Source organism: Rhinatrema bivittatum, chromosome 8 (genome assembly GCF_901001135.1).
Source record: "Rhinatrema bivittatum chromosome 8, aRhiBiv1.1, whole genome shotgun sequence".
NCBI classification, from domain to species: Eukaryota; Metazoa; Chordata; class Amphibia; order Gymnophiona; family Rhinatrematidae; genus Rhinatrema; species Rhinatrema bivittatum.
In genome coordinates this window covers 13,451,668-13,478,719 of record NC_042622.1, presented here as the reverse complement: position 1 = coordinate 13,478,719, position 27,052 = coordinate 13,451,668, and the positions used below count along the sequence as shown (strand labels likewise).

Sequence of the window (27,052 nt, the reverse complement as noted above, 5' to 3'; positions counted from 1 at the left end):
ACGCTATAAAACGTTTAGCGAGGCCTACGATTAAAGTTTCTTGAGGAGGTCAAGGAGAGTTTGTAACCCCTTTTCAGGGAGAAATCACACGCTCAGTCTGTTTAGGATGATCTTTCCTTAAAGCGTTGTGGTTCAGAGGACTAAAACCCGTACAGCATGCCTGCTTGCATGTGTATGTGCCGCCAATTCAAACCGATGTGCCCGGGTACGTGAGAAGTAAGGATCAATCGCCCCGACGAATACAGCCATTAAAAAGAAATACATCAAGCAGAAACCTGTCAGTCCTCCAGAATGGGCCCGGGGACAGACAGATTGCGACACCGACCGGGTCCGTCGAGCAGCCAAAAAGGAAAAAAAAAAAAATGCTGCTGATACAACTCTCTCTCTGCTATCAGCAGGTAATCTGGGCAAACCAGGGGCGGAGCCAGAAACGAATTTTTGGGGGGGCCCAAGGTTAACATGGGTGGGCAGTAGACATACAGGTCTAGGCCCTACTAGTTGTACTCTTATCGATAAAGAATGCCTTAGATTGCACCTGACCATGGATTTCTAAGTAGTTTCATCATGAGTGATGCTTTTTAATTCTATTATTTCAAGCACTTACCAGCATTAATAATACCTTATTAATCTGTATTAATTTATTTTATACTTATAGAGGTTTATAAATACACTTCATGTAAAAAGTAACAATTTTAACAGAAACATCAGATCCAATTACATAATAAAACAAATTACAAATGTATTCTTTTATGAATCCCCTTTCCAAAAATGCAGAGAATATCATAACTACAATAAAACACCAATAATCATAATAATCATAAGAACTTAAGATATGCAACAGGTGCAGAACAGAACTAGGACATGCAAAAAAAATATATTCAATGCTGGCGCCACCTCCCTGACAGCAAAACAAACTCCCTCCTATGCCAAACACTTCGTGAAGTAAGACAAATCCCTACAAAAAGAACACCAACAGGCATCGTGAGATCAGCAAAGAGCCCATGACAGCTGCAAGCAGTTCAGGGCCGGCACACGAGGAGGAGCAGGCGAACGGGCTCTCTCCAGTCGGGTTTCTCTGTGGGATGGGAGACACCAGTGGCCTTCCCCTCTTTGGCCACTGCTTTGCTGGGTGTGCACAGCTGGTAGCGCTGGGCTTGCTGCGGGGGCCCTGCGATAGGGGTCTCTCTTCTCAGGCTGCTGGGCCAACGCTAAGTAGGTAGGCCTGAGCTCAAAGTGGGTGGGCCATGGCTCACTCACCCACTGCTACCCCACTGGAGCAAACACTATTACAGAAATAAAAGGGCCTTGCATGCAAGGCCAGGAAGCATTGACTTGGTCTGGGCACCACGGGACCAAAAATCTGTGTGTACAGACAGAGTCAGAAAAAGGCTGGCTAATAAATATGGCACTTGGCTTATTGCCAAGCTGTGCACACCGCAGTAATTACTGCAGAAAAAAAAAGACCTTATGGTAATAACTGCTGCTCTATGCAGGTTACCCCCATGTTTCTGTTTAGGGCAGTCGTTTCCCCGACCTGGGGTCAATAAGCTTTTGTTCTAACCGAATGGCTTTGATGCTAATCTACTATGCTACTGTTCAAACAGCAATGGTCCGGACGTCTTCTGCTGACAGCGTTACCGATGCACGCTCTTGCTGGGAGAAATATGAAGCTCCGTCAATATAAAAGTCTACATTTGGGAAGAGAATGTTCTTATTCTTAAGCAGTAAATACTCTCCATTGCCCGTCAGCAATCCCCGCGCTTGGGACCTAATTTATAGCACCAAGTAGATAAATCCATCCGTGTACACTTTTGCAGCGTTAAATGCTGCTTTTATTTACACATCATGAGAATAGATATTTAGACATTTCCAACTCACATAAAAGCCAGGTCAACTAACATGTCGATTCAAATATTTAAAATCTCTGCCTTATAGTTAATCATAGGTCACTAATTCGTGCTGTAACCCATAAGGGTCTGATACGAACCTCATTAAACTTGTAATCGCCGGTGCATCGCCACTGGATTATTTCTTCCTTTCTTTCAATCTAATTTATAATCCTCACGACGCCCACCGGGCCCAGCACTGGTCCGTGTTTCGGACTAATAAATCCTTCATCAGGGTTTACTGATCACAGAAATGTTTTCTCAGGACTTATTAGTCCAAATCACAGACCCGTGTCAGGCCCAGTGGGCGTCGTGAGGATTATAAATTAGAGTGAAAGAAAGGAAGAAGGAATCCAGTGACGATGCACCGGCGATTACAACTTTAATGAGGGTAGAAATAGACACTTATGGGTTTCGGCATGAATTAGGACATTTTATTTGCAGACATTTCTTTAAAAAAAAAAAAAAGATTGAAGAGACCTATGATTAAGTATAAGGCAGAGATTTTTATATGTGAAAAAATTTTTCGATGGCACCTAGTAAGATGGTGATAATCATTTTTATGACGCATATGGAACTGGGGATCCCTGGAATCCCTCCACTTTTTATAAAATCACAGGAAGTTCAGTGGTATTTTTATTCCAATATTTATACATGAATTACTGTTACAAATAAGCCATTTAGTTTTTCAGCATGGACAAGGCACAATTTTGAAATGAAAAAAAATTCCTTTATTGTAAGAAATGGTTTTTCTTTTCCAGGAATTAATGATGAAAACACACCACCACAAATGTAGGCTAATGTAACCCCAATATTTGGAAAGGGCTCCAGGGGGGATCCGGGAAACTACAGACCGGTTAGCCTGACTTCAGTGCCAGGAAAAATAGTGGAAAGTGTTCTAAACATAAAAATCACAGAACATATAGAAAGACATGGTTTAATGGAACAAAGTCAGCATGGCTTTACCCAGGGCAAGTCTTGCCTCACAAATCTGCTTCACTTTTTTGAAGGGGTTAATAAACATGTGGATAAAGGTGAACCGGTAGATGTAGTGTATTTGGATTTTCAGAAGGCGTTTGACAAAGTTCCTCATGAGAGGCTTGTTAGTGGTTAGTTGATCCACATCACTAACAAGCCGCAGCTAAGGACGGACATGCCATCAAATGTTTTTCAGCTTTAAGACTCTAACCAACAGCCCGATACTGTAAAACCGCAGGAGAGCGGACGAACGCCCGCTCTCCCGGCGCATGCACCGGCCCTTGGCCGGTGCGAGCGATCCAGTATGCAAATTAGGCGACACGGTGCAAATGAGGAAAAGGAGGGGCTAGGGACACTAGCGCGTCCCTAGCCCCTCCTTTTGGCTCGGAGCGGCGGCTGTCAGCGGGTTTGACAGCCGACGCTCAATTTTGCCGGCGTTGGTTCTCGAGCCCGCTGACAGCCACGGGCTCGGAAACTGGACGCCGGCAAAATTGAGCGTCCGGTTTTCGGCCCGACAGCCGCGGGCCGAATTCAAATTTTTATTTTTTTTACTTTTCGGGACCTCCGACTTAATATCGCTATGATATTAAGTTGGAGGGTGCACAGAAAAGCAGTTTTTACTGCTTTTCTGTGCACTTTCCTGGCGCCGGAAGAAATTAGCGCCAACCTTTGGGTCGGCGCTAATTTCTTAGAGTAAAATGTGCGGCTTGGCTGCACATTTTACTTACTGGATCCCGCGCGCATACCTAATAGGGCCATCAACATGCATTTGCATGTTGAGGGCGCTATTAGGTGCCGCGGGTGGGCCGCGTGTTTTCCTCCCCTTACTGAATAAGGGGTAAGGGAAAACACGCGTCCAGAGCAGGCTGACAGTGCGCTCCGACGGAGCACACTGTACTGTATCGACCTGCAAGTTATCTACCCGTTATCCCCATTTGTTGGTTCCAAGTTTTGATATCCCTGATCAATGTAATGCATCCTTGTGCAAATGGTTATTGTTAGAATGTAAACAGAGGTGATTTGTAACTTGTTTACAAGAATATCGGTATATAAAAGTGCCAAATAAATAAATAATAAATGAGAGGCTTCTAGGAAAAGTAAAAGTCATGGTATAGGTGGCGATGACCTTTCATGGATTACAAACTGTTTAAAAGACAGGAAACAGAGAGTAGGATTAAATGGGCAATTTTCTCAGTGGAAGGGAGTGGGCAGTGGAGTGCCTCAGGGATCTGTATTGGGACCTTTACTTTTCAATATATTTATAAATGATATGGAAAGAAATATGACGAGTGAGATAATCAAATTTGCAGATGACACAAAATTGTTCAGAGTAGTTAAATCACAAGCAGATTGTGATAAATTGCAGGAAGACCTTGTGAGACTGGAAAATTGGGCATCCAAATGGCAGATGAAATTTAAATGTGGATAAGTGCAAGGTGATGCATATAGGGAAAAATAACCCATGCTATAATTACACAATGTTGGGTTCCATATTAGGTGCTACAACCCAAGAAAGAGATCTAGGTGTCATAGTGGATAACACATTGAAATCGTCGGTGCAGTGTGCTGCTGCAGTTAAAAAAGCAAACAGAATGTTGGGAATTATTAGAAAGGGAATGGTGAATAAAACGGAAAATGTCATAATGCCTCTGTATCGCTCCATGGTGAGACCGCACCTTGAATACTGTGTACAATTCTGGTCGCCGCATCTCAAAAAAGATATAATTGCGATGGAGAAGGTACAGAGAAGGGCTACCAAAATGATAAAGGGGATGGAACAGCTCCCCTAGGAGGAAAGACTAAAGAGGTTAGGACTTTTCAGCTTGGAGAAGAGACGGCTGAGGGGGGATATGATAGAGGTCTTTAAGATCATGAGAGGTCTAGAACGGGTAAATGTGAATCTGTTATTTACTCTTTTGGATAATAGAAGGACTAGGGGGCACGCCATGAAGTCAGCATGTGGCACATTTAAAACAAATTCTTCTTCACTCAACGCACAATAAAGCTCTGGGATTTGTTGCCAGAGGATGTGGTTAGTGCAGTTAGTATAGCAGTGTTTAAAAAAGGTTTGGATAATTTCTTGGAGGAGAAGTCCATTACGGCTATTAATCAAGTTGACTTAGAAAATAGCCACTGCTATTAATTGCATCAGTAGCCTGGGATCTATCTAATGTTTGGGTACTTGCCAGGTACTTGTAGCCTGGATTGGCCTCTGTTGGAAACAGGATGCTGGGCTTGATGGACCCTTGGTCTGACCCATTATGGCATTTTCTTATGTTGTTAGATGTGAATGTGTGTACAAATCTTAAAATGGAAACACTATGACTCAGCAGTGCCTGAGCATGCTTTCTGAGAATAATGAAGAGCGTACGTTTTGCAGGACTCCTCCAAACTTATCATCACAATAGTAGGGAGCTAGCGGAGACCATCACAAGCTGAGTAGGTCATCCCCTTTGCTATTTTCTGCAGCCCATTCTGTCCCTGCAGACTGACCTTCCCTGGCACAGAGAACCGCTCTGTGCCCAGCACCAACAGCTCCCAAACTTATCATTCAGAAGCCATGCAAAAGCTTTGACAAAGCTATTACTCCAGTCCTAGCTCTGCTTCAGAAGGAAGAGCAAATATGTTTAATTTATTGTCCCCCTGGACTACTTGATCTTAATTGAACTGCTGACCATATCACTGAAACCAGATAAGTTATCCATTATTCTAGGTGACTTTAATATTCATATAGATGAGAAGCCGACTACCACAACATGTTTTACTTTTATAGAATCCCTATCTAGTCTAGGATACGATCATCTGATTTATGGACCCACTCATACATTGGACTTAATTCTGACAAACCTCAATAAATTAGAATCCCACGAAACCTCTATACTGCCAGTACCCTGGTCCGTTCACTTTTTGATAAATTGTAAGCTGCAAGGTAAAATAACCAACAATACAATGAACCATTCACAACAATCTATCACATACCGTCCTAAATATAACACCGAAAATCTCATGCTTGAACTTCAAAAGCATATTGTAAATATAGACCTGACTGCCATAAAGCTACTACTCTGCTGCTTAATATGTCCGAGTCAATTGCAGAACAAATGAATCCCTTGAAAACAAAAATATTAAAAAAACAATAGAAAGTCCCAGCCATGGTATAATGGTAACATTAAAAAAGCAAAGACACAATTAAGAAAACTCAAGAAAAAATAAAAATACACAAACGCTAGGTATATATAGATTGCAGCTCAATAAATATAAAAATCTCATTAACGAAACAAAAAAGGATTATTTTAAACAAAATCCATAGCTTTAATCACAACCCCAGAACTCTATTCACTTTAGTCAAGAGCTTAACAAAACCCCAATACAGAAATGAATCCTTTGAACGAGTCCAAATGTAATGAAATAGCTCAATTTTTTAAAGATAAAGTGGACAACCTTGTTAACTTGACCCCTAATATTCAAACTCAGGAAATTAAAATGATAACAAAAAGAAATACCTGAATGGTCCTTGGAAACTGAAGCCACAATCAAAAAATTAAATCCCGCCAACCACCCCTTAGACCCCATCACTACATCTGCGCTGAAACCGACTGCTCAATTAATCGCCCCAATAATAACACAACTTATCACTAAACAAAGGCTATGTTCCTGATACATTAAAAACTGCTATTATCAAGCCTATTCTAAAAAAAACAGTTTAGACCCAGATTTATTGAACTATAGACCAATATCAAACCTCCCGTTTTTATCAAAAATAACTGAAAAAGTAGTTCAGAAACAATTGGTCGAACATCTTGAACTCAATAACATACGTTATCCAAATCAATTTGGTTTTCGACAGCAGCTTAGCACAGAAACCTTGCTGATTTCACTCACCGATACCGTTCTGAAAGGTTTTGATACTGGTCAAAGATACATACTCTTACTACTTGACTTGTCCGCAGTGTTTAATACAGTGAACCATGACATCTTATTAATGAGACTGAAAGAAGTCGGTTTTACACATAACACAATCAATTGGTTTACTTCATTTCTTCAACACAGGTCATTCCAGCTTAAGATAGGCAATACGCTCTCTGATAAAATTGAGCCAAATACCGGTGCACCCCAAGGTTCCTCCTTGTCAGCAACTTTGTTCAACGTATACTTATTGCCAGTTTGTCATCTTCTGGCTGGCCTTAGTCTGAACTTTTACATTTACGCCGACAATATACAGATACTCGTCCCTATCACCAACACATTAGAACAAACTCTCAAACTAATCACTATATATTTGTCCACAATTAAACAACTTCTCGGCCATATGAAACTTGCATTAAATATGGAAAAAACTTAGATCATACTTTTGGATAGAAAACCAAAAAACAAACAATACATTAAATATGTCAAATAACATCAAACTAGAACTTGCAGAAACAGTCAGAGATCTAGGAATAACTATTGACTGTGAACTGAATTTTAAAAAGCATATTTCTTCAAAATTAAGAGAAGGTTATTACAAACTGCTAGTGCTCAGACGAGTAAAACCACTACTAGAATATAATGACTTCCGCTCAGTGCTACAGCTCTCATATTTTCCTCACTGGACTACTGCAATACTCTGCTATTAGGCCTCCCACAATCCACTTTAGGTCCACTCCAGGTGCTGCAGAACTCCGCAGCCAGAGTCCTAACCAATTGTAAGAAACGAGAGCATATTATACCAATATTGATAAAATGACACTGGCTCCCTATCACACAGAGAAAATGGTACAAAGCCTGTTGTATCCTTCACAAGGCAATCCACGGACAGAAAACGGAGTGGTTGAATTTCTCAATCCGCTTACATACTCCGCACAGATCACTGAGATCTGCTAACAAAGGCTTACTCCATGTCCCTTCAGTTAATACGGCACATCTGGCCCTGGTTCCAGAAAGAGTTATTTCTACTGCAGGACCGCGTCTCTGGAACACTATGCCCGTAGAGCTAAGACTAGAAACAGAGATAAAAACATTTTTTAAAGACCTAAAGACTTGGCTCTTTGAGCGAGCCTATTCGGACGATCTTAAGAAAGGTCATTAACAGAGAGTCCAGAAAATGTGTCCCCTCTTCCTTTTAAGCTACTGTAGCTTGTATTTTTAGACTAATAACGTATATACTTCACCATGTATTTTCCTGATTTATATCTTTGATGTAATTTATTCTTTGTAAACCGTTGTGATGTAAATTCGAATAACGGTATATAAAATCTTTTAAATAAAACACTCTTTACACATGATTTATGTACTACAACCCCAAAAGGCATAAATTAGCATGCATTTACAGAGATGGGCCCTTATTCTCAGAAAAGTACCCTCCACCCACCTCACTACATTCAAAAGAAGGGCCATCCTGGGTCAGACCAGGGTCCATGGAGCCCAGCATCCTGTCTCCGGCCATGGCCAGTCCAAGTCACAAGCACCCATCAGATCACAACTACAGGTACATGATGCTGGGGTCCCCGCTAGGAGTAACCACCCAGGAAAGAGACTTCTGAATGCTTGTGGACAATACCTTGAACTCTTCAGCTCAGTGGGTGGCAGTGGTCAAAAAGGCAAACAGAAAATTAGGAATTATTTGGAAAGGAACAGAGAACAAAACTGAGAAAATAATAATGCCCTTGTACAGATCTAGGGTGCGAACGCACTGACGATTGTAGGGAGTTCTGGTCACATCTCAAACAGGAGACTGCAGACAGAAAAGTGTAGAGAAGGGCGACAAAAATGATAAACGGGATGGAAAAGTTCCCTTACGGAGAACAGATCAGGGCTCTTTAACTTGCTAAAGAGACGACAGAGGATATGACTATAATTTATAAATCATGAGTGGGATGGAAGAGGGGAATAGAGAATGGTCATTTACCCTTTTGATTTAAAACAAATCGCAGGAAGTATTTTTTTCACTCAGCACAGAATCAAGCTATAGAACCTGCTACCAGAGGATGTGGTTAATTCATCCAACAGACAGGCCAATGCAATATCGGTGCGCGTTAAACGGGCCGCTCCCTTAACGCACTTCGATCCACCTCTCTGGGGCACTCGATTTAATATTTAAATCGGGTGCCGGGGTAAAAAAAGGAGGTGCTAGGGGAAATTGCCCACACCTAGCGCCTCCTCTGCAGCGGACGCCTGGGAGAGGTGGCTGTCAGCCTGTTAGGAAAACGGACGCTTAATTTTAGAGCGTCCCTTTTCCTAACCTGTGCACAGCCACAGGTTAGGAAAAGGGATGCTCGTTCAATGTCCCTTTTCTTAACCAGACTGCCAGGACTTTTTTTTTTTCAATTTTTCCCCAGACATTCTAATTTGTTTTAGTTTCTCCGACTTAATATCGCTAGGATATTAAATTGGAGGAAGTACAGAAAAGCAGTATCTTCCGCTTTTCTGTAGACTTTTTTGGCTCCGCCAAAATTAATGCTCGGGGCAGTCAATTTTGAGTAAAAATGAGCTCTTTGGGCACACTTTTTTTTTTGCATGGAGGGGAACAGATAATAGCCTCATCAACATGCATTTGCATGAGTGCTATTACCTACATGCGCAACTGGATGCACGTTTGGATGTGCTAACCCCGTTTTGCATAGGGGGTTAGGGGCGCGCTTCCAAAACATCCAATCACGGGTTGAGCCTTGCACTGCAGCCAGCGCATGGTACTGCATCAGCCTGATAATAGGGTTCAAAAGAGGATGGGACAAGACCCTGAAGGAAAAATCCATAGACAGTTATTATCCAGGTAGACTTGGTAAAGCCAGCGCTTATCCCTGGGAGTGAGATAAGAGAAAAAGATTAACTACTGTACTGGGCACTTGTAACCTGGATTGGCACTGTCAGAGACAGGATGATGGGCTCGTTGGGACCTTGGTCTGACCCAGTATGGCACTTAAGTCCATGAATAAATAAAAATAGATCTATAGAACATTTTGTGTCTCTAGTAGCACTTTAAAATTGATGCATACTAGTAGTAATGTTTAGCCTGCTGGTTCTGGTTAGAAAATTCTTTGCTCTTGAGTTCTATAGCTCCAACTTTTAACTCATATATTTGTATTATTTTAAGTGGCCATCTAGCTTTCATATTCTCCTTGGTAAGTATGTTGCAATGGAGGGTAAAGTGACTTGCCTAAGGTCACAAGGAGTGGCGGTGGGATTTGTACCCTGGCTTTCCCTGTTCATAGCCCTCTTGGCAGTGCTTTTCAGTGGATCTGTATTGCACTGCATACATCTGGCAGCATTACAGAATTGAGCAACAGTGGTAGTAGTGGTGGTGGTAATGTTTTACTGGAGCCGACAGTGGCTCCCCTCTTACCCTCAAGTAACAATGCGAAGGAAATGCACATGCTTTCCGTGAAGGCTGCTTCACTTCTCCTGGGGCTTAGAACCACGCACACTTTAGATGACAATCCCCAGATATGGCAAAAACCAGCCCGAGATGAGACAAGGGCACGGAGCACGTCAGGAGAGCACAACCCACAGACTTCCACAATGAGTGCAAGCAAATGTAACTCACGTTCAACCTCAGATAATGCAAAACCCAACAAGGCCTTAAGGTAGGCCCGCCCAGCCACCCAGCTCTGAAGAGGGATGGAAGAGGTGCCGGCGAGGAGGGGGGGGTGCCAGAGGGAGGAAAGGCCCCAGCAGAGCACACAGTTTGCCAACCATCAAATTTTCAAACACCTGGAAATGCTGTTTAATAGCTTTACTGATGGGGTTTTCACCATAAGAAAAACAAAAAAATCGGAGAACATAACAGCAGAAAGAGGCCCATCCAATCTGCAGAGATTGCTTCCTGCCACAGAGACCAGCTGATCCCTGGCTTTCCACTCAGTTCACCCTGCACTTGATCTGTTATTGTTCTTCATAAAATAAGGTAAAATAAGATCTGCCATACTGGGTCAGACTAAGGGTCCATCGAGCCCAGAATTCTGTTTCCAACAGTGGGCAATCCAAGTCACAAGTACCCGGCAAGTACCCAGACATTAAATAGATCCCATGCTACTAATGCCGGCAACAAGCAGCGGCTATTCCCTATTGATAGTTTATGGACTTCTCCGTCAGGAACTTATCCAAACTTTTTTTTTTTTTATCCTGCTATACTGCCTTAACCGGATCCTCTGACGAATTCCAGAGCTTAACTGTGCATTGAGTGAAAAAGTTTCTCTCCAATATATTTTAAATGAGCTACTTGCTAACTCCACGGAGTGCCCCTTGATCCTTGCATTATCCGAAAGGGTAAACAACCAATTCATATTTACCCGTTCAAGTCCCTTCGTGTTTTTGTAGACCTCTATCATATCCTGTCCTGGGAGGTTGTTGCACGCAGCCTCCACCTTCTTGCGAAGATGCTGCTCCTGGGTCTTCCCCCCTTGCAGCCTCCTAGCCTGCCCCCCAGTCCTCAAACTTCTTTACCCCCCCCCAAAAGATTACTTTTAGCAGCCCAGGGGCTACTGATTAAATCCTGGACTGAAGCCTCTGCAAGTGCCACCCAAAGCTGGAGCAGCCAGCAAAGCCCGGGCGCAGGGGCGGGAGCGGAGCTGCAGCTTTCCCCCAGTGTAAGGGGCGAGCCCCCCCACTCACCTCTGCTTGGGGAGCTCCAGGGTGAAGCTGCTGCTGCTGCACTGCGGCAGGAGGAAGCCCGGGCTGGGCGCCACCAAGGGCGGAGGCGGGGGCGTCTGGTACAGGCCGTTCAGCCAGGCCGCTTCTAGGCCCACTTCGTTCCTGAGCGCGCAGGCCCCGCCGGGCTCCTTGGCGAGCAGCAGCAGGGCCGGGGGCCCGTTGGGGGGGCCGGGAGAAAGGGGCCCTTTGTTATCCACCAGGGGAGGCCTCGGGGTCCCGCCCAGGGGCCGCCCGTCCAGGGAGATGTTGCTGAGGAAGGAGAGTGCGGCCTGCCTGCGCCGGGAGTCCCCGCGCCTCCGCTGCTGCTGCTGCTGCCCCCGGCCGCCATTGCTCGCCGATGCCCGCGGCCCGCAAGCAGCGGCGGCCATTCTCCGACTGAACGCCCAGCGTCGCGCACCGCCCAGCCCGCGCATCCATTGGTCCGAACTGCCGCGGACCGCCCAGCCCGCGCATCCATTGGTCCATACCGCGGAGCACCGCCCAATCCGCGCAGCCATTGGTCCATACCGCCGAGCACCGCCCAGCCCACGCAGCCATTGGTCCGAACCGCCGCGCACCGCCCAGCCCGCACAACCATTGGTCCGAACCGCCGCGCACCGCCCAGCCCGCGCATCCATTGGTCCATACCGCCGCGCACCGCCCCATTTCGCGCACTCATTGGTCCACAATGCCGCGCTCCGCCTAGTCTGCGTACTCATTGGCCCCTACTGCTGCGGCCCTCTCAGCCTATGCACTCATTGGTCCACACTGCAAGGCCACGCCCGCTTCACGCATACATTGGTTCACACTGCCATGGCTCGCCCAGCCCACGCACTGATTGGTCCACGCTGCTTTGGCAAGGTCTGATTGGACATAGGCTCGTCGGTCCTTTGTCCATGCTCTTGGTGTGCTTCCGGGTTTAGTGAAACTCGTGCTGGTGAAACTCCGCGTCCTTGCAGTGAGGCTTGCCCGGAGTTCGGTGCTAGCGTTCTCTGTTATCCTGTAGCGGGATCTGGGCTCAAGTCACAGCTCAGGTCTTCTGCTGCCTGTCCTATTCCTAGCGGCTGCAGTCGGGAGCCCTGATTGCAGGGTTCCAGGAGGGGCCCCGGGCTTTGGCCCTTGGCAGGACTGTAACTGCGATGACTGAACTAAAGCAAGTTGGGAGGGGAAGAATCCCCAGGTAGTTGCAAAGTCAGGGTGCCCACAGGAGCAGAAATAATCCGCTGTGTCAAACAAGAGCCCCCCCTCCCCCCGCTGCCCAAGAATGCCCAGGACTGGTCTGCTTTCGGTAAGGAGGCCACGGCTCTTCTGCTGGCCTGATGGAGCTTTTCCCCACAGCCCCGAATCAGGCTGCCCCCAAAGGTCTATAAAATAATGAGTGGAATGGGGAAGGGGTAAACATTACATCAGAGACATTAAGGTTAAAACACCGTCCTTAAGTTTTAACTTGTACACTCTATGGTAATATTATTTTACCGGCCTATCTTCCTTCCAGCTTGTTGCAAGCTTCCAAGTTCTCTCCCCTTGTTGATTGTAACTTTTTGACTTATTCCTACTTATTATCTTTCGTTTACGTGAATTTGTTACTCTTGTTTTTCCCTTTGTTAAATTGTAAACCGATCTGATATGGTAAATTTACTATGAAGGTTGGTATAAAAAACTGTTAAATAAATAAATACATCAATTATATTCTCTTTCGAAAAGTACAAAGACCAGGGGACCCACATTGAAGTTACGGGGAAATACATTATAAGAGAACATATCTTTTCACTCAAGGCATATCAGCTCTGGAATTCGTTGCCAGAGGATGTGGAGAAAGTATTATTATAGCTGCATTTAAAAAAAGGTATGGCCATGTTGGGGGACTTTAAAACTTTATTGCTGATGCAGTAATAATACCAGCACAAAACTGATAAAGATGATACTTTGAACTGGATTGTTGGAATCTTTGTGACTGCACCTGTATCTTTATAAAAAAAAAACAACACACTGGATTTAAATTATCTCCTTGCAGCTTTCTATTTACATTTACATTTGGGCATAGGGTTGCCATGACTGGACACTTAAGGACCGAAGGCACTGTTTATTCCCTCCCCCTCTTTTGCATAAATTTATGTATATTTCATATCATATAACTTGGAGTACATGTGCTATTAGGCCTATTGTAATATGCATTGGGTGTGGATTTGGCCCTCAGAAATTCATGAGTAAACTGAATTACTATTTCAATATAGTAAACTCGCATACCAAAACAGGACTAACTGCCATCATTCAAACAGTAACAACCCTACCTATGAAAAAGCAATACTGCAACTAGGCCCTATGGCAGAAATACACCTCCTATATGGAAAACAGACAAAGCCAGGCAACTACAGCCCTACACCAGAAAAGCAATTTAAAAAGTAAATAAACTAAACTAGAAGAATTGATCACACATGAACAACACAGACAGATCCTCACCAGATACAAAGAGACCATGAAGTATAAATAGAAATTTCCTAGCGTGTAGCAAATGGACTCAGGACCAATGGGTATAGTGTACTCCCAGACTGAAATCTGACAGAGTCAGATTTCAGTCTGACGTCAGCATTACATTTACCCCTGCAGGAAGCTCTGCTCTTCAGTATTTCTCCGACTCTACACATGCTTGCACAGCATTAGAAAATCCAAACTAAAGAAGAAAGAAAATTCCATCTTAACATCAGCAGACTTCTAGTCCGATACCTGGAAAAATCGGAATCCATACGAAAGACGGACCACCTATTCGTCCTTCACAGCAGGAAGAAACAAGGGGAAGCAGCCTCGCAGGCAACCATAGCCCGCTGGATCAAAGAAGTAATCAAGGCGGCCTATGTGAAGGCAGGCAAGCCTCCACCTCTACAAGTCAAGGCCCATTCCACAAGGGCCCAGGCAGTGTCCTGGGCGGAAACCAAGATGCTGTCACCCGCCAAGATCTGTCGGGTGGCGACGTAGTCCTCCATTCACACCTTCTTGAGGTTCTACCGCCTGGGTGTTCAGGCCCGGGAGGACACAGCATTCGCAAGGGCAGGACTAAGTGGGCCACGGGCAGCCTCCCACCCGGGTCAGGAGTAGCTTTTGTACATCCCATTGGTCCTGAGTCCATCTGCTACACGCTAGGAAATGGAGACATTACTTACCCGATAATTTCGTTTTCCTTAGTGTAGACAAATGGACTCAGCATCCCGCCCACGGCTGCCCCGAAATACGGAAACCTCGGGTGACAATCCCTGAGAGCAAGACAAGCACGGGTAGGCCAGACTTTACCCCTAGTTGCTGGGTGTCGGCGTTTCTCGGTTGAGTGCACTGGTGGTTTCCAGCTGAAAATCACGTCAACCGGTTCAAAATTAATCACGTTAAGTTAATCAAGGTATCCAAACACACATATATCCACAATTGCTTTTCGATTAGAATACTGACGAGCAGAGCTTCCTGCACAGGTATATGTAGTGCTGACGTCAGCACTCCGTCTCCAACTGCTATCAGGAGTACACTATACCCACTGGTCCTGAGTCCATCTGTCTACACTAAGGAAAACAAAATTATCAGGTAAGTAATTTTTCCATTGTACTGCAAAAACTGAAATGGAAACCAGAACAAGCCGAACTCTATGCGGTGTAACAATGAAAAAATAGAAACATCACCATTCCTCATAAAACATCAATCCATAAAATCAAGAAAAATAAATCAATCATAATAGTAAAATCATACTAACACAAAAAGAGTATTTCAAAACAACTGAAAAATAAAAATTCCAATAATGAAAAGTATATTTGTTAAAAAATCCTAAACACCAATAACATACTTCAAAATAGCAGGCATATCAATGGACACCAATAATTACAAATAATAATAATTAAAAATAATCCCCCATTCTCCATGCTTGGGAACTTTTTTTCAGTCATCCTGAGAATGTAATTGACCCTTGGTCTGACCCCAGTATGGCATGTTCTTAATGCTCACACCACTGAGCCTCACACTCATTCACATACATACTGACATATGCTCACTAACTCACATGCTGTCTCATACGCATGCATGCTGACACACACAAAATTTCATGCTGCTGACATATTCGGGCGGGGGAACCAGAGGGATGCTGGGCAGAGAGGGGTGAACAGAGGGGTGAACAGAGGGGAGCCAGAGCTGTTGGAAGGGGAAGACAGCTGTCCAGAGTGCACAGGTTCTGGAGGAGGGACAGTACCGATGTGCCTGTCCATGGGCTTGGCTCCAGGACCCCTGAAATCCTATGCGGCCACAGACTCTGGCCCGCTTATGTCACCCAAAGCTTTGCCCTAGCCAAACCCCCCAGACTCCTCAGGGCACCATCCCAAAACCTGAAATGGGGCGATTCTGGGGAGGCGAGAGAAGCATGGGATGCCGCAGGTCTAGGGTTGCCAACTGACTGATCTAGTTCTGGTTTTGTCCCATTGCATGCAAGACTTTCTAGTTATGATTGTGTCATTGATTTCCCTAATGGGGCAAAACCAAGACTGAATCAGCCTATTGGCAACACTAAGTCTGCAGACCCTGTAAAAATGTTACACCCCCCTCCCTCAAAAAAGAAAAAAAACCCAGCAACCACACAGCCTGCAGGGCAACATTTTATCCGCTAGGAAGAGGATGGAGCTGGAGAGGATGATGGTGGCAGGCTGAGGCAAGGGAAGGTGGAGCGGCAGGCAGCGCAGCGACAACCACCGCCAGAGACCGCCGGGGATAGTCTCTTACTCCTGGAAGGCCCGGGGGACTCTGGCCGCCAGTGGCAGCACGCGACCCTTCAGTCAGCAGGTGGACAGTGACAATCGTGGGCTGCAAGCAGCCCTGCCTGAGCCTCAGCGAGGGAAGAGCCAGGAGCGGAAGGACTGGACTGGGAGGGAGAGGGCCACCGCAGGAGCTCAGGGCAGAGATAACTGCAGCAGCAGCACTGGGCACGAGAAGCACGCGGTCAGGGCACGAGAAGCACGCGGTCAGGGCACGAGAAGCACGCTTCTTTATTTGCAGTTCTGCAGCTGTGTCGCCAGGCCCTGTTTAAACCAGCTGACTGGCGCTGCGCCTCCCCTCAATAGCACAAGGCTAGCTTGACTGGGCTTTAAAGCCGGTTTGTCCGGTTCAAAACCGGTCAGTTGGCCACCCTATACGGGCAAATTCCTGGAGGAAAAGTCCATAAACCATTAGTAAGGTGGAGTTGCAGAAATCCACTGCTTATTCTTGGAATCTCTCTACCTCTTGGGATCCTGCCAGGTACTTGTGACCTGGATTGGCCTCTGTTGGAAACAGGATACTGGGCCTGATGGACCCTCGGTCTGACCCAGCTTGGCATGTTCCTATGTAAAGCGACAAAACCAAAGGTCACTTCTTCAGGAGCATTTTACTGAAGACTGATGGGATGGGACCATGGTTTGCTTAGAGAAGGGGTGGGGGAAGAGATTGTTTGTGTTTTGATAGATGCTATTTATTTTTTGTTATTATATTTTGATCATTATTGCTGATTTGTTGTAAGCCGTCTCGGGTCGTTGGAAGAGGGCAATGTAAAAATATGAAACCCTAAGGAGCCAATTCTGCCTTTTCCTATCACAAAATACAAACACAGTGAATGTCAGAGAAAGACCATTTGGTCTTGCCCACCCATTCTGCCCAGTGGCCCCCTCACTACAGTGCTGTGGCTCCCGAAGCCAGGAGGAAGAAACAGGGATTAGCCAGGCTAATAATGGGAGATTTCAGCCTAGTATTGACTGGATATAGGTCACAGCAGGACCTGGGGAGGTTACGCTCCTAGACGCCATTGATGACTGCTTCATGCCACCCAGGAGGGGGGGAATATTTTAGATCTGGTACAAGGGGTAAAGGAGAGCGATCTGCTTGGCAGTACTGATCATAATGCAATCAAATTTGGCAGAACCACTAAAAGGAGGATCTCGGTAAAACTACTGCAGTAGCCTTTAACTTTACAAAGGGGAAACTATGATAAAATGAGGAAATTAAGAGAAAAGGGCAAGGAGGAGTGGTGAGGGTGAAAGTTTGTGCCAGGCGTGGAGATGGTTTAAAAATGACAGCTTGAAGGCCCGGGTGAGCTTTATTCCACGGATCTGCTGGGTACTGGTGAGCCAGCTTGGATGCTGGGTACATCTTCTTCTTCTCATGGCCTGCCTTTTACTCGTTCCTGCCCTTCCCACTGCCTCCTTCCAGCACGGCGGGAGGTTTCTCCCTCCTCGGCCGCCTGCAGCTTGCTCCTTATCCTTTTTGCTGTTAATTGCAGAACATACTCGAGCAGCCCTGCCCTCGTTTCTCTCTCAGACCAGAGAAGGGATTTAAGTGGCAGAAGGCGACTATTTTATGGTGGGGACACCGGCATGCTGGCGATGTTTGACCGCTCGGCTGCTTAGTGCTTCGCTTGAGGAAATATTTCCAGATAAACTGTGGTTATTGTGCCCTCCTAGGAATGATAGTCATTAATTCCCAAAATATTCCCACAGTCAGTTCCCACGCAAATAACTGCTGTGAAATCAGTGGTAGCTGCTTACTCAGGTTATTAGTAAAAACATTAAACCTGCCAAAGAAATCCAAGATTGCAGATTCCAAACCACTGTGAGGGGATTTTACCTTTCATAAGCAGTTGTTTGAGAGCTAGGTTATATGGCCTGGGTGTATTTATCTCTGATATAACTGGTAATGGGGGGCGTGTAACTCTCTGGGATCCAGGATTTCCTTCAGTAATGGGAATCCCCTGATAGCTCTGAATAGTCTGCAAGCACATTTCCCACGGACTGAGCTAAAGAGCTGTATGGCCACTGTAACCTCCATTTGTTTTTCCTGTTTTCTTAGGTTTTGTTGCTGATTATATTGCAAAATTATACTTTATTATATTTAGGTAATTTGTATCGTATTAGGATTATTTTCTTGATGTATATTGCTTTAGTGCTGTTCTTTTCGCTTTTTGTTTATTGCATTGACATTTTGTAATCTGCCTTGAGCTAGGGTATTCTGGGTAAAAGCGGAATGTAAATGCCCAGGGACATTAGATTAGATACTAACCTTAGAAAACAATGAAGGCGTTCCAATCGTCTTACGAAGTGGGATACCCCTGAGCAAACGTCGGTATTCCTGCGCCCAACAGCGGGTCCCAGGCGGGCTTTCTAGTGGGTTACGTGATGAGGTCCTGCTGGGGAAACTCAGCCAGAAAACGCAGGAGTAATGCAGCGGCCTGCAAAGGATTATGGGCATCATCCACACGTATTAAAGAGGCGCGGGAACACATTTTGATTTTGAAGTTGGTGCATTTTTTTGGCGAGTCCCGTGATTTCCTTCCGGTGCATGGAAATGATTGGTAAGCGTTGCCCACACGCATTCCGCAAGGCCAGCAGAAGCTTGTGACTTGGGATTCGCTGGCAGTGCGTGAATCTTCAATAGTTCATTAGAGTATCGTTTTTATTGCTCTCAATTGGTCTCCTCTGGTGGGAATTTCACGTTTGTGAAACGTCCTCTCCTGCTCATTCTGTTTCGTCCAGACCCGCTCCATAACCCAGAAAGCAGTTCTGTTTGATTTATTCATTTCCTTGGATTGTGGTTGCATCTTCCAGGAATATAGGAGGTGGTTTACAGTATAAATGACAGCATTCACTGGAAAGAAGCAACTCGACACATGCAGTTTAAGCACACCAATAAGGCAGGATAAATGCACAGCCCATATACATTAAAGAATGGGGCCAATATTAAATGGGGAGAGTCCTCGCTTTCTCCCTCCCTGCTAATAAAACAAGGAGAGCTACAAAAGTACAGATGCCCCCAACTCTCTGGGCGCAGTTGGCAGCGCTGGCTTTTCCAGCGAGATCATTTCTGTCTGCCAGCTTACTCCTGCACTGGGGATTTCCGGCCCAACTGGCTAGGGTGCTGCGATAAGAAAATCTCCCTTTCGGCTGCACACAGGCCATAGTTAATCTTTGCTAAGGGTTTTAGAGGTCAATAGACTAAACTGCATTAGCAGTGTTTATTGCGCTTCTTAATGGCCAGTGTTAATGAGATACAGATGTTAACACTTTTAACTACAGCTCCCCGTTTTAATAGCAGGGATGGTAACGTTCAAAGGGGTGCACATTGTCACAGCGCCCGCCCAGGGACGCGGCTGTTTTATAACACACCACGCACACACGCTCCTACGTTATAAAATAGCCTGGAGGCGCGTACGGGACGGGCACAGCCGCGCTCATCCTGGTCTGAGCTGTGTCAGTGGGGGGAATTTTTTTTTTTTTTTTTAATTTCATTTTTGTTGAAGTTTCAATTTCAAATACATTGAAAACATTGTTAAGAGAAAATAAGTGAAAATGCAAATAACTCAAATATATAAATCTGGAAATATGGTTAATTACATATTATAAGAATAGTAGGGGAACCGAATAACAAGTGGATTCACAAGAAAATATTGATAATAATAACAAGCTGTATCACCATGTCATGTAGCAGATATTTTCATAAACCAACACCTCACGGAGCAATTTAAGAGTGTGAGTCCAAGTATACGCGTAGCTGTTGTGAATCTGAAAAGATGTATTTATCATTCTGATATATCAGGATACATCGACAGGGAAATCTCAAATAGAATTTGGCGCCCCCTAGAGGGCAGCTCATTCTTCATTGATAGAGAAGATTTCCTTTTCTCCTGCCTCTTTTCTGTAATGTCAGGAAAGACTCTGATTTGATATCCATAAAAAAAAGCTGTTGTTGTTTCCTGTTGTTATCTCTGTCCAGAACCTGCATAAAAGTCACGAGCAAAGTTGCCCTTGCTTCAATCTTGGCTTCGTAAGATTTTTCCAGAAAGTCTGTGAGATTATCCAAAGCAATATTATCCTGTTCCTCTTGTTGCAGATTTATTTCCTTACCAGGGAGGTAATACATTTTGGAAATCTCAGGCAAATTATTTTCTGAAAAACCCCAAATATTGTTTAAATAACTTTTAAGGAGATCTTTTGGATTCGCCCATTTTGTTTTAGGAAATCTTAGATTATTTCTCCTTATCTCATTTTCCAGGAAATCCATCCTCGTCGTTGCCAAATTCTCGGATTTTATTAAATGAGATTGAACTTCTCTTATATCCTTAATTTCCATTTCAGCTTTATTTAAAGACTTTTCAACCATCTGTAACTCATTTTCCAGGTTATGTGTTGCCTCCATGTTGCGTTTTACAATGTTAGTTGAGTCATTGATCGCGGGATTCATCTTGGTAAGAACTTTCCAAATTTCAGCCAGGCTTATTTTGTCCGGCATTTCCAACGCTGTATTTAATACTACTTGTATCTCAGTCTCCTTACCTCTCGTCTCCATGAGGCCCTCCTTGCCCAAATCCACTCGCCGTGCTTCATCCTTGTTCTCCCTGGAGCCCAAGTCTAACGGGCTCTCTGAAGACGAGGGAAAATCCCCATCTCTTCTCTGGAAGTCACCAAGGCTTTCAGATGGTTGCGACCGCAGCGGTATTCTTTAATGTTCCATCCCCCCTTCGATCCGGGGCCTGTAGGACAAGAAGGGAACTGTTGGTGCGCCGGGGCTGAGGGACACTTCCTCGGCCTGGGCGTCCGACGGCCGCTCCCCGTCAGCAACGCCAGCGGCCTCGCCCTCCGGTGTCTGCTGCATGGTCCCGAAAAAACCTCCTCTCTCCGCGTTTGTCGCACGGAGGCATCAGGAGTCGAGGTAAGGATCTCGCGAATCCTTGCCTTTCTTTTCGCGAGGCATCAGAAAAATCGAGGTAACATACAACAAGGCAAGGATATCGGCAAAAGGAGCCGGGGAGCAGAGAGGATTCCGTGCTCCCGGTGCGGCAGCCATCTTGGTTCAGCCCCAGCGGGGGGATTTTATAACCGGTGCACGTCCAAGTCCTGACCAGTTTCGCCAGTTCGCCCAGTGTAGCACTGGGTCCTCCAAACCTCCCTGGTTTATTAGCTTGCAGTCCTCCCACCAGGCTCGGATCCTTTAAACCAGGGGTGGGCAAACCTTTCGGTGCTGGGGCCACATCCACAAGTTATCGACCCGCAACGAGGGCCGAGTGGGTGGTGCCCCTCAGAACTCGTCGTCGACACAACCGAACCCCCAGCCCTTGCTGCAGGCAGTTCAGTATCCGGCAGGCTTACGCCCAATCATTTGTAGCAGGCATCATTGTGGATCCTATCATCAAGACGTATTCCCGGCCAGCGGAACCCCTCACCTCGGTCACAAATGCAGAACTCAGCCAGACCCTCACCAAATAAGATGAAAGAGGCTCTAAAGTATAAACAGAAAAGTGCAGACAGAAGAATACATTGGAAATCACCGCAAGCCAGGCTCGTATGCAGCGCAATACTGCAGAAACAGAAACATCACAGTTCCTCATAAAACAAAGTCAAGAAATATAAATCACCGTTAACAGTGAGTAAGCCACACTGATAAAAAGAATATTTCCAAATACTTGAACATATACTGTAATAATTAAGAATAAGGATTAAAAAAAAAACCAAATGTTTCCCAGAAATGAAATATTTTAAAACAGCAGTCATGTCAAACCCCCAATAATTATAACTAATAAGGATAACAATTTCCCTCTCTCCATAAATATGAACTTTTGATTTCCAGTGACCTGAGATTAGATTACACCTACACTCACCCACCCTTCTACCTTCTCTTCTCATTCCCCTTTTCCACTTCCTCCTGCCCTTTCCCTCTCACTCACCTTTCAATTATTCACTCCTCCCTCCCCTCCCTCCCCTCTCAGTCCCTCACCATTCCACTTAATCCCCTCACTCCCATGCACCCTCTTCCTTCTGTCATTCACCCCTCGTTCCCTTTCCTCAGTCACTCTCCTTCCCCCTCACTCCCTTCCCTCTGTCACTCGCCCTCTCTCCCACTCGCTCCCCTCTCAGTCATGCGCGCTCCTTCCCACTCCTTTCCCTCTCACTCACTCCCCACTCTGTCACTTTCCCTCCTTTAAACTCCCTTCCCTCTCCCTCTCCCTCTCCATTCATTCCCCTGTCATGCTCCCTCCTTCCCACTCTCTCCCTGTTAGGAATTTGGGCTCTAGCAAGGTGACGTGAGGCGAACACCACCTCCAGGAGTGGCACGGGTCAGAAGGACTGGAGCAAGTGCGGGTGCTCCGGTGAGGCTGGGCCGAGTCTCAGGAGTGGACTGAGGTGCATAGAGGTAAGGGCGAACTTCGGGATCCCTGGAGTAAGAGTGGAGCCAGAGCACTGGAACCGGGTGTAGGTATGGGAGGAACCAGAACACGGGAACAGGTGGTACTGGAATAAAGATCAGGGGCAAGGAAGACAGACCAGGACAAGGACTACACTGAACGCAGAATGCCCGAAGGCAGCGAGGCAAGAGAAGCCCCATTCAGAAAGGCAGGGGCTAGAGCTGAGAAGAGGCCTAGCCTCATGGGAGAGACCTGGAAGTCTCAGGCTGGGCAAGGGATCTAGAAGGCCTGGTGAGGGCCGCTAGGCGAGGAGGGAACCAGAAGGCCCGCAGGGCACAGAGCAAGGCAAGAAACGGTTGCCTAGGGCTAGGCAGGGTTAAATACTGGAGTCTGGACCAGCCAGGGGAGAGCGCTCGTGGAGGACCTCTGGTGGTAAGGAGGCTGCACAGCAGCCAGAATCGTAACACTCTCTTCCCAGCTCAGTCACACACCCTCTCCCTCGCCTCATTCAGTCTCTTCCCTTCTCTCCCATGCTCACCCTCACCCCCTTCCCATCCCAACCCACCATGTGAGTCGCCCTTCCTGCCGGGTTTCTCTTCTTCCTGCTAGCTGGGTGCTGGAAGCTTCGGGCCCACCATGCTGCAGGGCCTCCTCTTGCTGGTGGGCAGTGGAAACCTCGCCAGCACATCACACCACGGTGCCATAGGGTCTGTTCTTGCTGGCGAGGGGTGGGAACCCCGCCAGGGCCCGACGTTCCGCGGGCTGCATGTAATGCTAATTTTGAATAGGTCAGTGGGCCGGAAGAAAGCTGATAATGAGTCGGATCTGGCCCGCGGGCTGGAGTTTGCCCACGCCTGCTTTAAACCCCTCAGAAATAGCTGGGCGGGTTTTTTTTATTTTGTTACACCTCCCTGGGCACCCCAGGACGCTCACACTGCACCCCTTTTTGAACTGGATTGAGATACTCGTATCGGGAGATGCACGCGCATGTAGGTGGCTTTTAACATCTTCCGGACTTGGCGTGCGCCCAGCTTTTAATATTTACCTTTTACTTTTTTAGTGTGCTTGCTAATACTTGATGAGCTGTCTTGCATAACATTTGCATCTCTCGATCTCATTAGCAGAGATTATGCGTTAACACTACGGCAAGCCATCAGTAAGGCAGACGTGTGATGGGGTTAACACGCCTTTGTAGGCTGGCCTCCTACGCACTGCTCGCTCTGGCACACAGCCAGGTCTCCCCTTAGATGCGCTAGACGAAGACTTAGAGCTGGCGGCAGGGGCTTCCGTGCAGGAGCATTCAGGGCTCTGCTTGATGACTGCTGGGCAGTGCAGGAATCTCAGGCCCCAGGCTGGGGGGTGGGGAGAGAGCCTGGAGAACACAGGGAAGATGAAGGGAGAGGCTCCCCCCTCCTGTTTTCCTTCTCTTTCTGTCATGCAGAGAAGCGGATGGGAGGGTGAGAGGTGAGAGCCTCTCTTCTCCGGTGGGGATTTTATTCTCTGGATTGGCCAACGGATTAATGTGGCCGAAGAATCTTTCAGCAAATGACATCCTGGTACAGAGACAACATTTAAATTTACTGTAGACCCCACCTTGGGGCCGATGCAATACAGTGCGGTCAGCCGAGCGCACTGTATAACCCGCAGTCAGACGCGGGTTAAATAGGCGCTAATCCACTCCCTAATGCAATAGGGGGATTAGCGCCTATTTAATGTGCGTCCAACGCGGAGTGAATGAGTTAGCGCTCATCACATGCAAATGCACGTTAATGAGCCTATTACTCATTCACTCCAAATGCAAAAAAATAAATGTGCGTCTCAGAGGCACGTTTATCGCTCGGGTATTACCACCTGCCTGGAGCAGGCGTTAATACCCGAGCGCACTGAAAAAAAAAGAGTACAGAAAAGCAGAAATAATGGTATAAACCTCTCTGTAATTTACAGGACCAATTCTTTACACTATATTGATTTATGGTTTGATGGAGACTGTATTTTTATTTCTTTTGCCTATTGGAAAAATGTTTATTTTTATAAACCGGTGTTCGATTTTACATAATCACATGGGTTTACATTCCAACCAAAAGAGCGCAGGAAACCGAGCGTTTTCCTTTGTCAATACATTGAAACAATAATAAAACATGGAAACTGTTAACAAGGGAAATAAAGTTGAATTTGAAAACTAGTTCTCCATGTATTACTATTTTGCAAAATTTAGTTTTTGTAAATTGAAAAAATGATAAAGAATTAAAAAAAAACAAGCAACCCTCTGCCGGCGGCTTTGAAGACCGACGCCGATAAACTCGCAAGCGACGCCAGCGCCTCCTTGCTAGCGCCACCCCCCTAATTTGTTTATTGCATGGCGCCGCCCCCCCCTTGCGGGCGCCATGCACGCGTTAAGAAAGCGGGCGCTGAAACGTCAGCGCCCGCTTTCCGCGTTTAATATTGCATCGGCCCCCTCGTGAGCAGCTGAAGTTTGTCTCTTGTGCCGGGATGTCGTTTGCAACGTCTGCCGGCTCGGACCCGGAGACCCCCACCCCCCCACCCACCTCACTGCAGCAAACACCGAGGCCCTAGGTCAGGACAGATGTGCAAGGCCGAACATTTCTAGCGCAGTGGAGCTGCAGCCCACAAAGATTTACCCTGCGCCCCGCTCTGTACTCCCAGCACTGCTGCCAGCTCCCCTGAAAGAGCTTTATCCTTGGCACTCAGCTGCCAGAACGATCTCAGAAATATGTTAATAAACTGCTTGGACTTTCAGAAATAAAAAGCAACCGTCAAACAGTCAGACAAAAGGCTCCTTCTCTGCTGTTGTTTTCCCGAGATGATTAATCTCTTCCTGGTACTGAACACGAGCCTTTGGCAGTGGAAACGCTTTGCATTAAACGAGGGCAGCCCACGTGGTCCTGTTCTTTGTAAATTCACTCTGATGAAAGTTCTCTGCAACAGAAATGTATTTTGTTTTTGTTTTTTTTAAATGTTCATTATGATTATTTAAAAATGAATTGAAAAGGGCTAAACTTTTAGGCTGGGATGCCATCGGAGCCTGTCTGCTGCCCCTCATCAGGAACCCATCTCGTATCCAGAAACAGGACAAGGGCCTGACCTTGAAGGTGTGACCTCTACAGCAGTGCCGCCTGGTGTCCTGCCGGCTGCCTTCCATACCCTTTATAAATCCTCACATCTGGCGTGCTAACGGAGAACTTTTTTTTTTTTTTTGGTAATGACTTTTTATTTGAGATTCGTAATAATACAGTAAAATACAAATGATAATAACGTCTCCCGTTTCCCCGCCATTGCTTACATCCATCTAGATGAGGAAAACTCGCAAACCAACATTTATTTATTTAGGTGTTTTATATGCCGTCGTTCCAGAGTAAGATCACAACGGTTTACAAAATCAGCATTCATTTTCTTGGTTGGCAATCGCATCCTGTGCCAGCATTCGTAATTGAGGTCGACAGAACAGCAGTTATATGTTCTTGTTCATAATCGTACATATTCTTGGTTAATCTGACAGTGGATTTATAGTCTTCATATTCATATAGTTTCAAAGTCGGGATTACAACAAAAGCAGATTCCAGTTCCTCTACCTATACACCTTTCATCAGTCATTACTTATTGCTCACCTCACTACCATTGTCTCTTGTGTTGACAATGAGGTTTTCAGTACATTGGTATTTTATGTTAAATCGTAAGCTTCTCTAAAGAGCTACGTTTTCCGTTCTCGCTTGAAACTCTATCTGTAACCTGACGTAAAGGCTCGGAAGAGAGTTCCACAGCTTGGGGCCTGCTCCGGGAAACATTTGATCCCTTATTTACGTTAGGTGTGTGTTCTGAGTTGTGGGCATCTTTAGAAGTCCTTTGTTTTGTGATCTTAGGCTTCTCTGTGGTGTGTAGTGTTGAAGTGTCACTCCTAGTAAGCATGGGTCTGTATTGTTGATGATATTGAAAATTAGGGTCAATACTTTATAATGAATCCTGGATTGTACAGGAAGCCAGTGAGGGAGTGATGTGGTCAGATTTCCTTGTCCCTGGTCATAGTCCGGCAGAGCTGTTTTGGAGTGATTGTAGTGGTTTTAGCAAGCTTGATGGCAAGCCTAGTAGTAGGGAGTTGCATAATCTAAGTTTGAGAATATTAGTGTTTGTAGAACAGTGCAGAATTAGAGGTTTCAGTCAGAGTAATGTTCTCAGCTTTGAGGATCCTGTTTTTATTAATTTGTGTAAACGCTTTTTCATAGCGAAGTTCTCATTGATCTGTATTCCTAGGTCCCGTACTTGATCTGAGGGAGCGATATTAATAATTCCTAGGTCTAGACTTGGTGCTTTGATTATCATTGCAGCTCTTCTTAACCACACAATTTCTGTTATTTTGGGTTTAGTTAGTTTCAGTTGCAATAGTTTTTGTTGAGCGGTT

At 45.8% G+C, this 27,052-nt stretch overlaps 1 protein-coding gene across 1 annotated transcript in view; it reads right to left on the bottom strand.

Moving 5' to 3' along the window:
- Positions 1 to 11,911, bottom strand: part of CABLES2 (Cdk5 and Abl enzyme substrate 2) — a 36,330-nt gene extending 24,419 nt beyond the window's left edge. The window contains exon 1 of the mRNA XM_029612027.1: positions 11,454 to 11,911. Coding sequence (XP_029467887.1) covers positions 11,454 to 11,905 — 452 coding nt within the window. The 5' untranslated portion in view covers positions 11,906 to 11,911. The remainder of the gene's footprint in view (positions 1 to 11,453) is intronic.
- Positions 11,912 to 27,052: the final 15,141 nt, after the last annotated feature.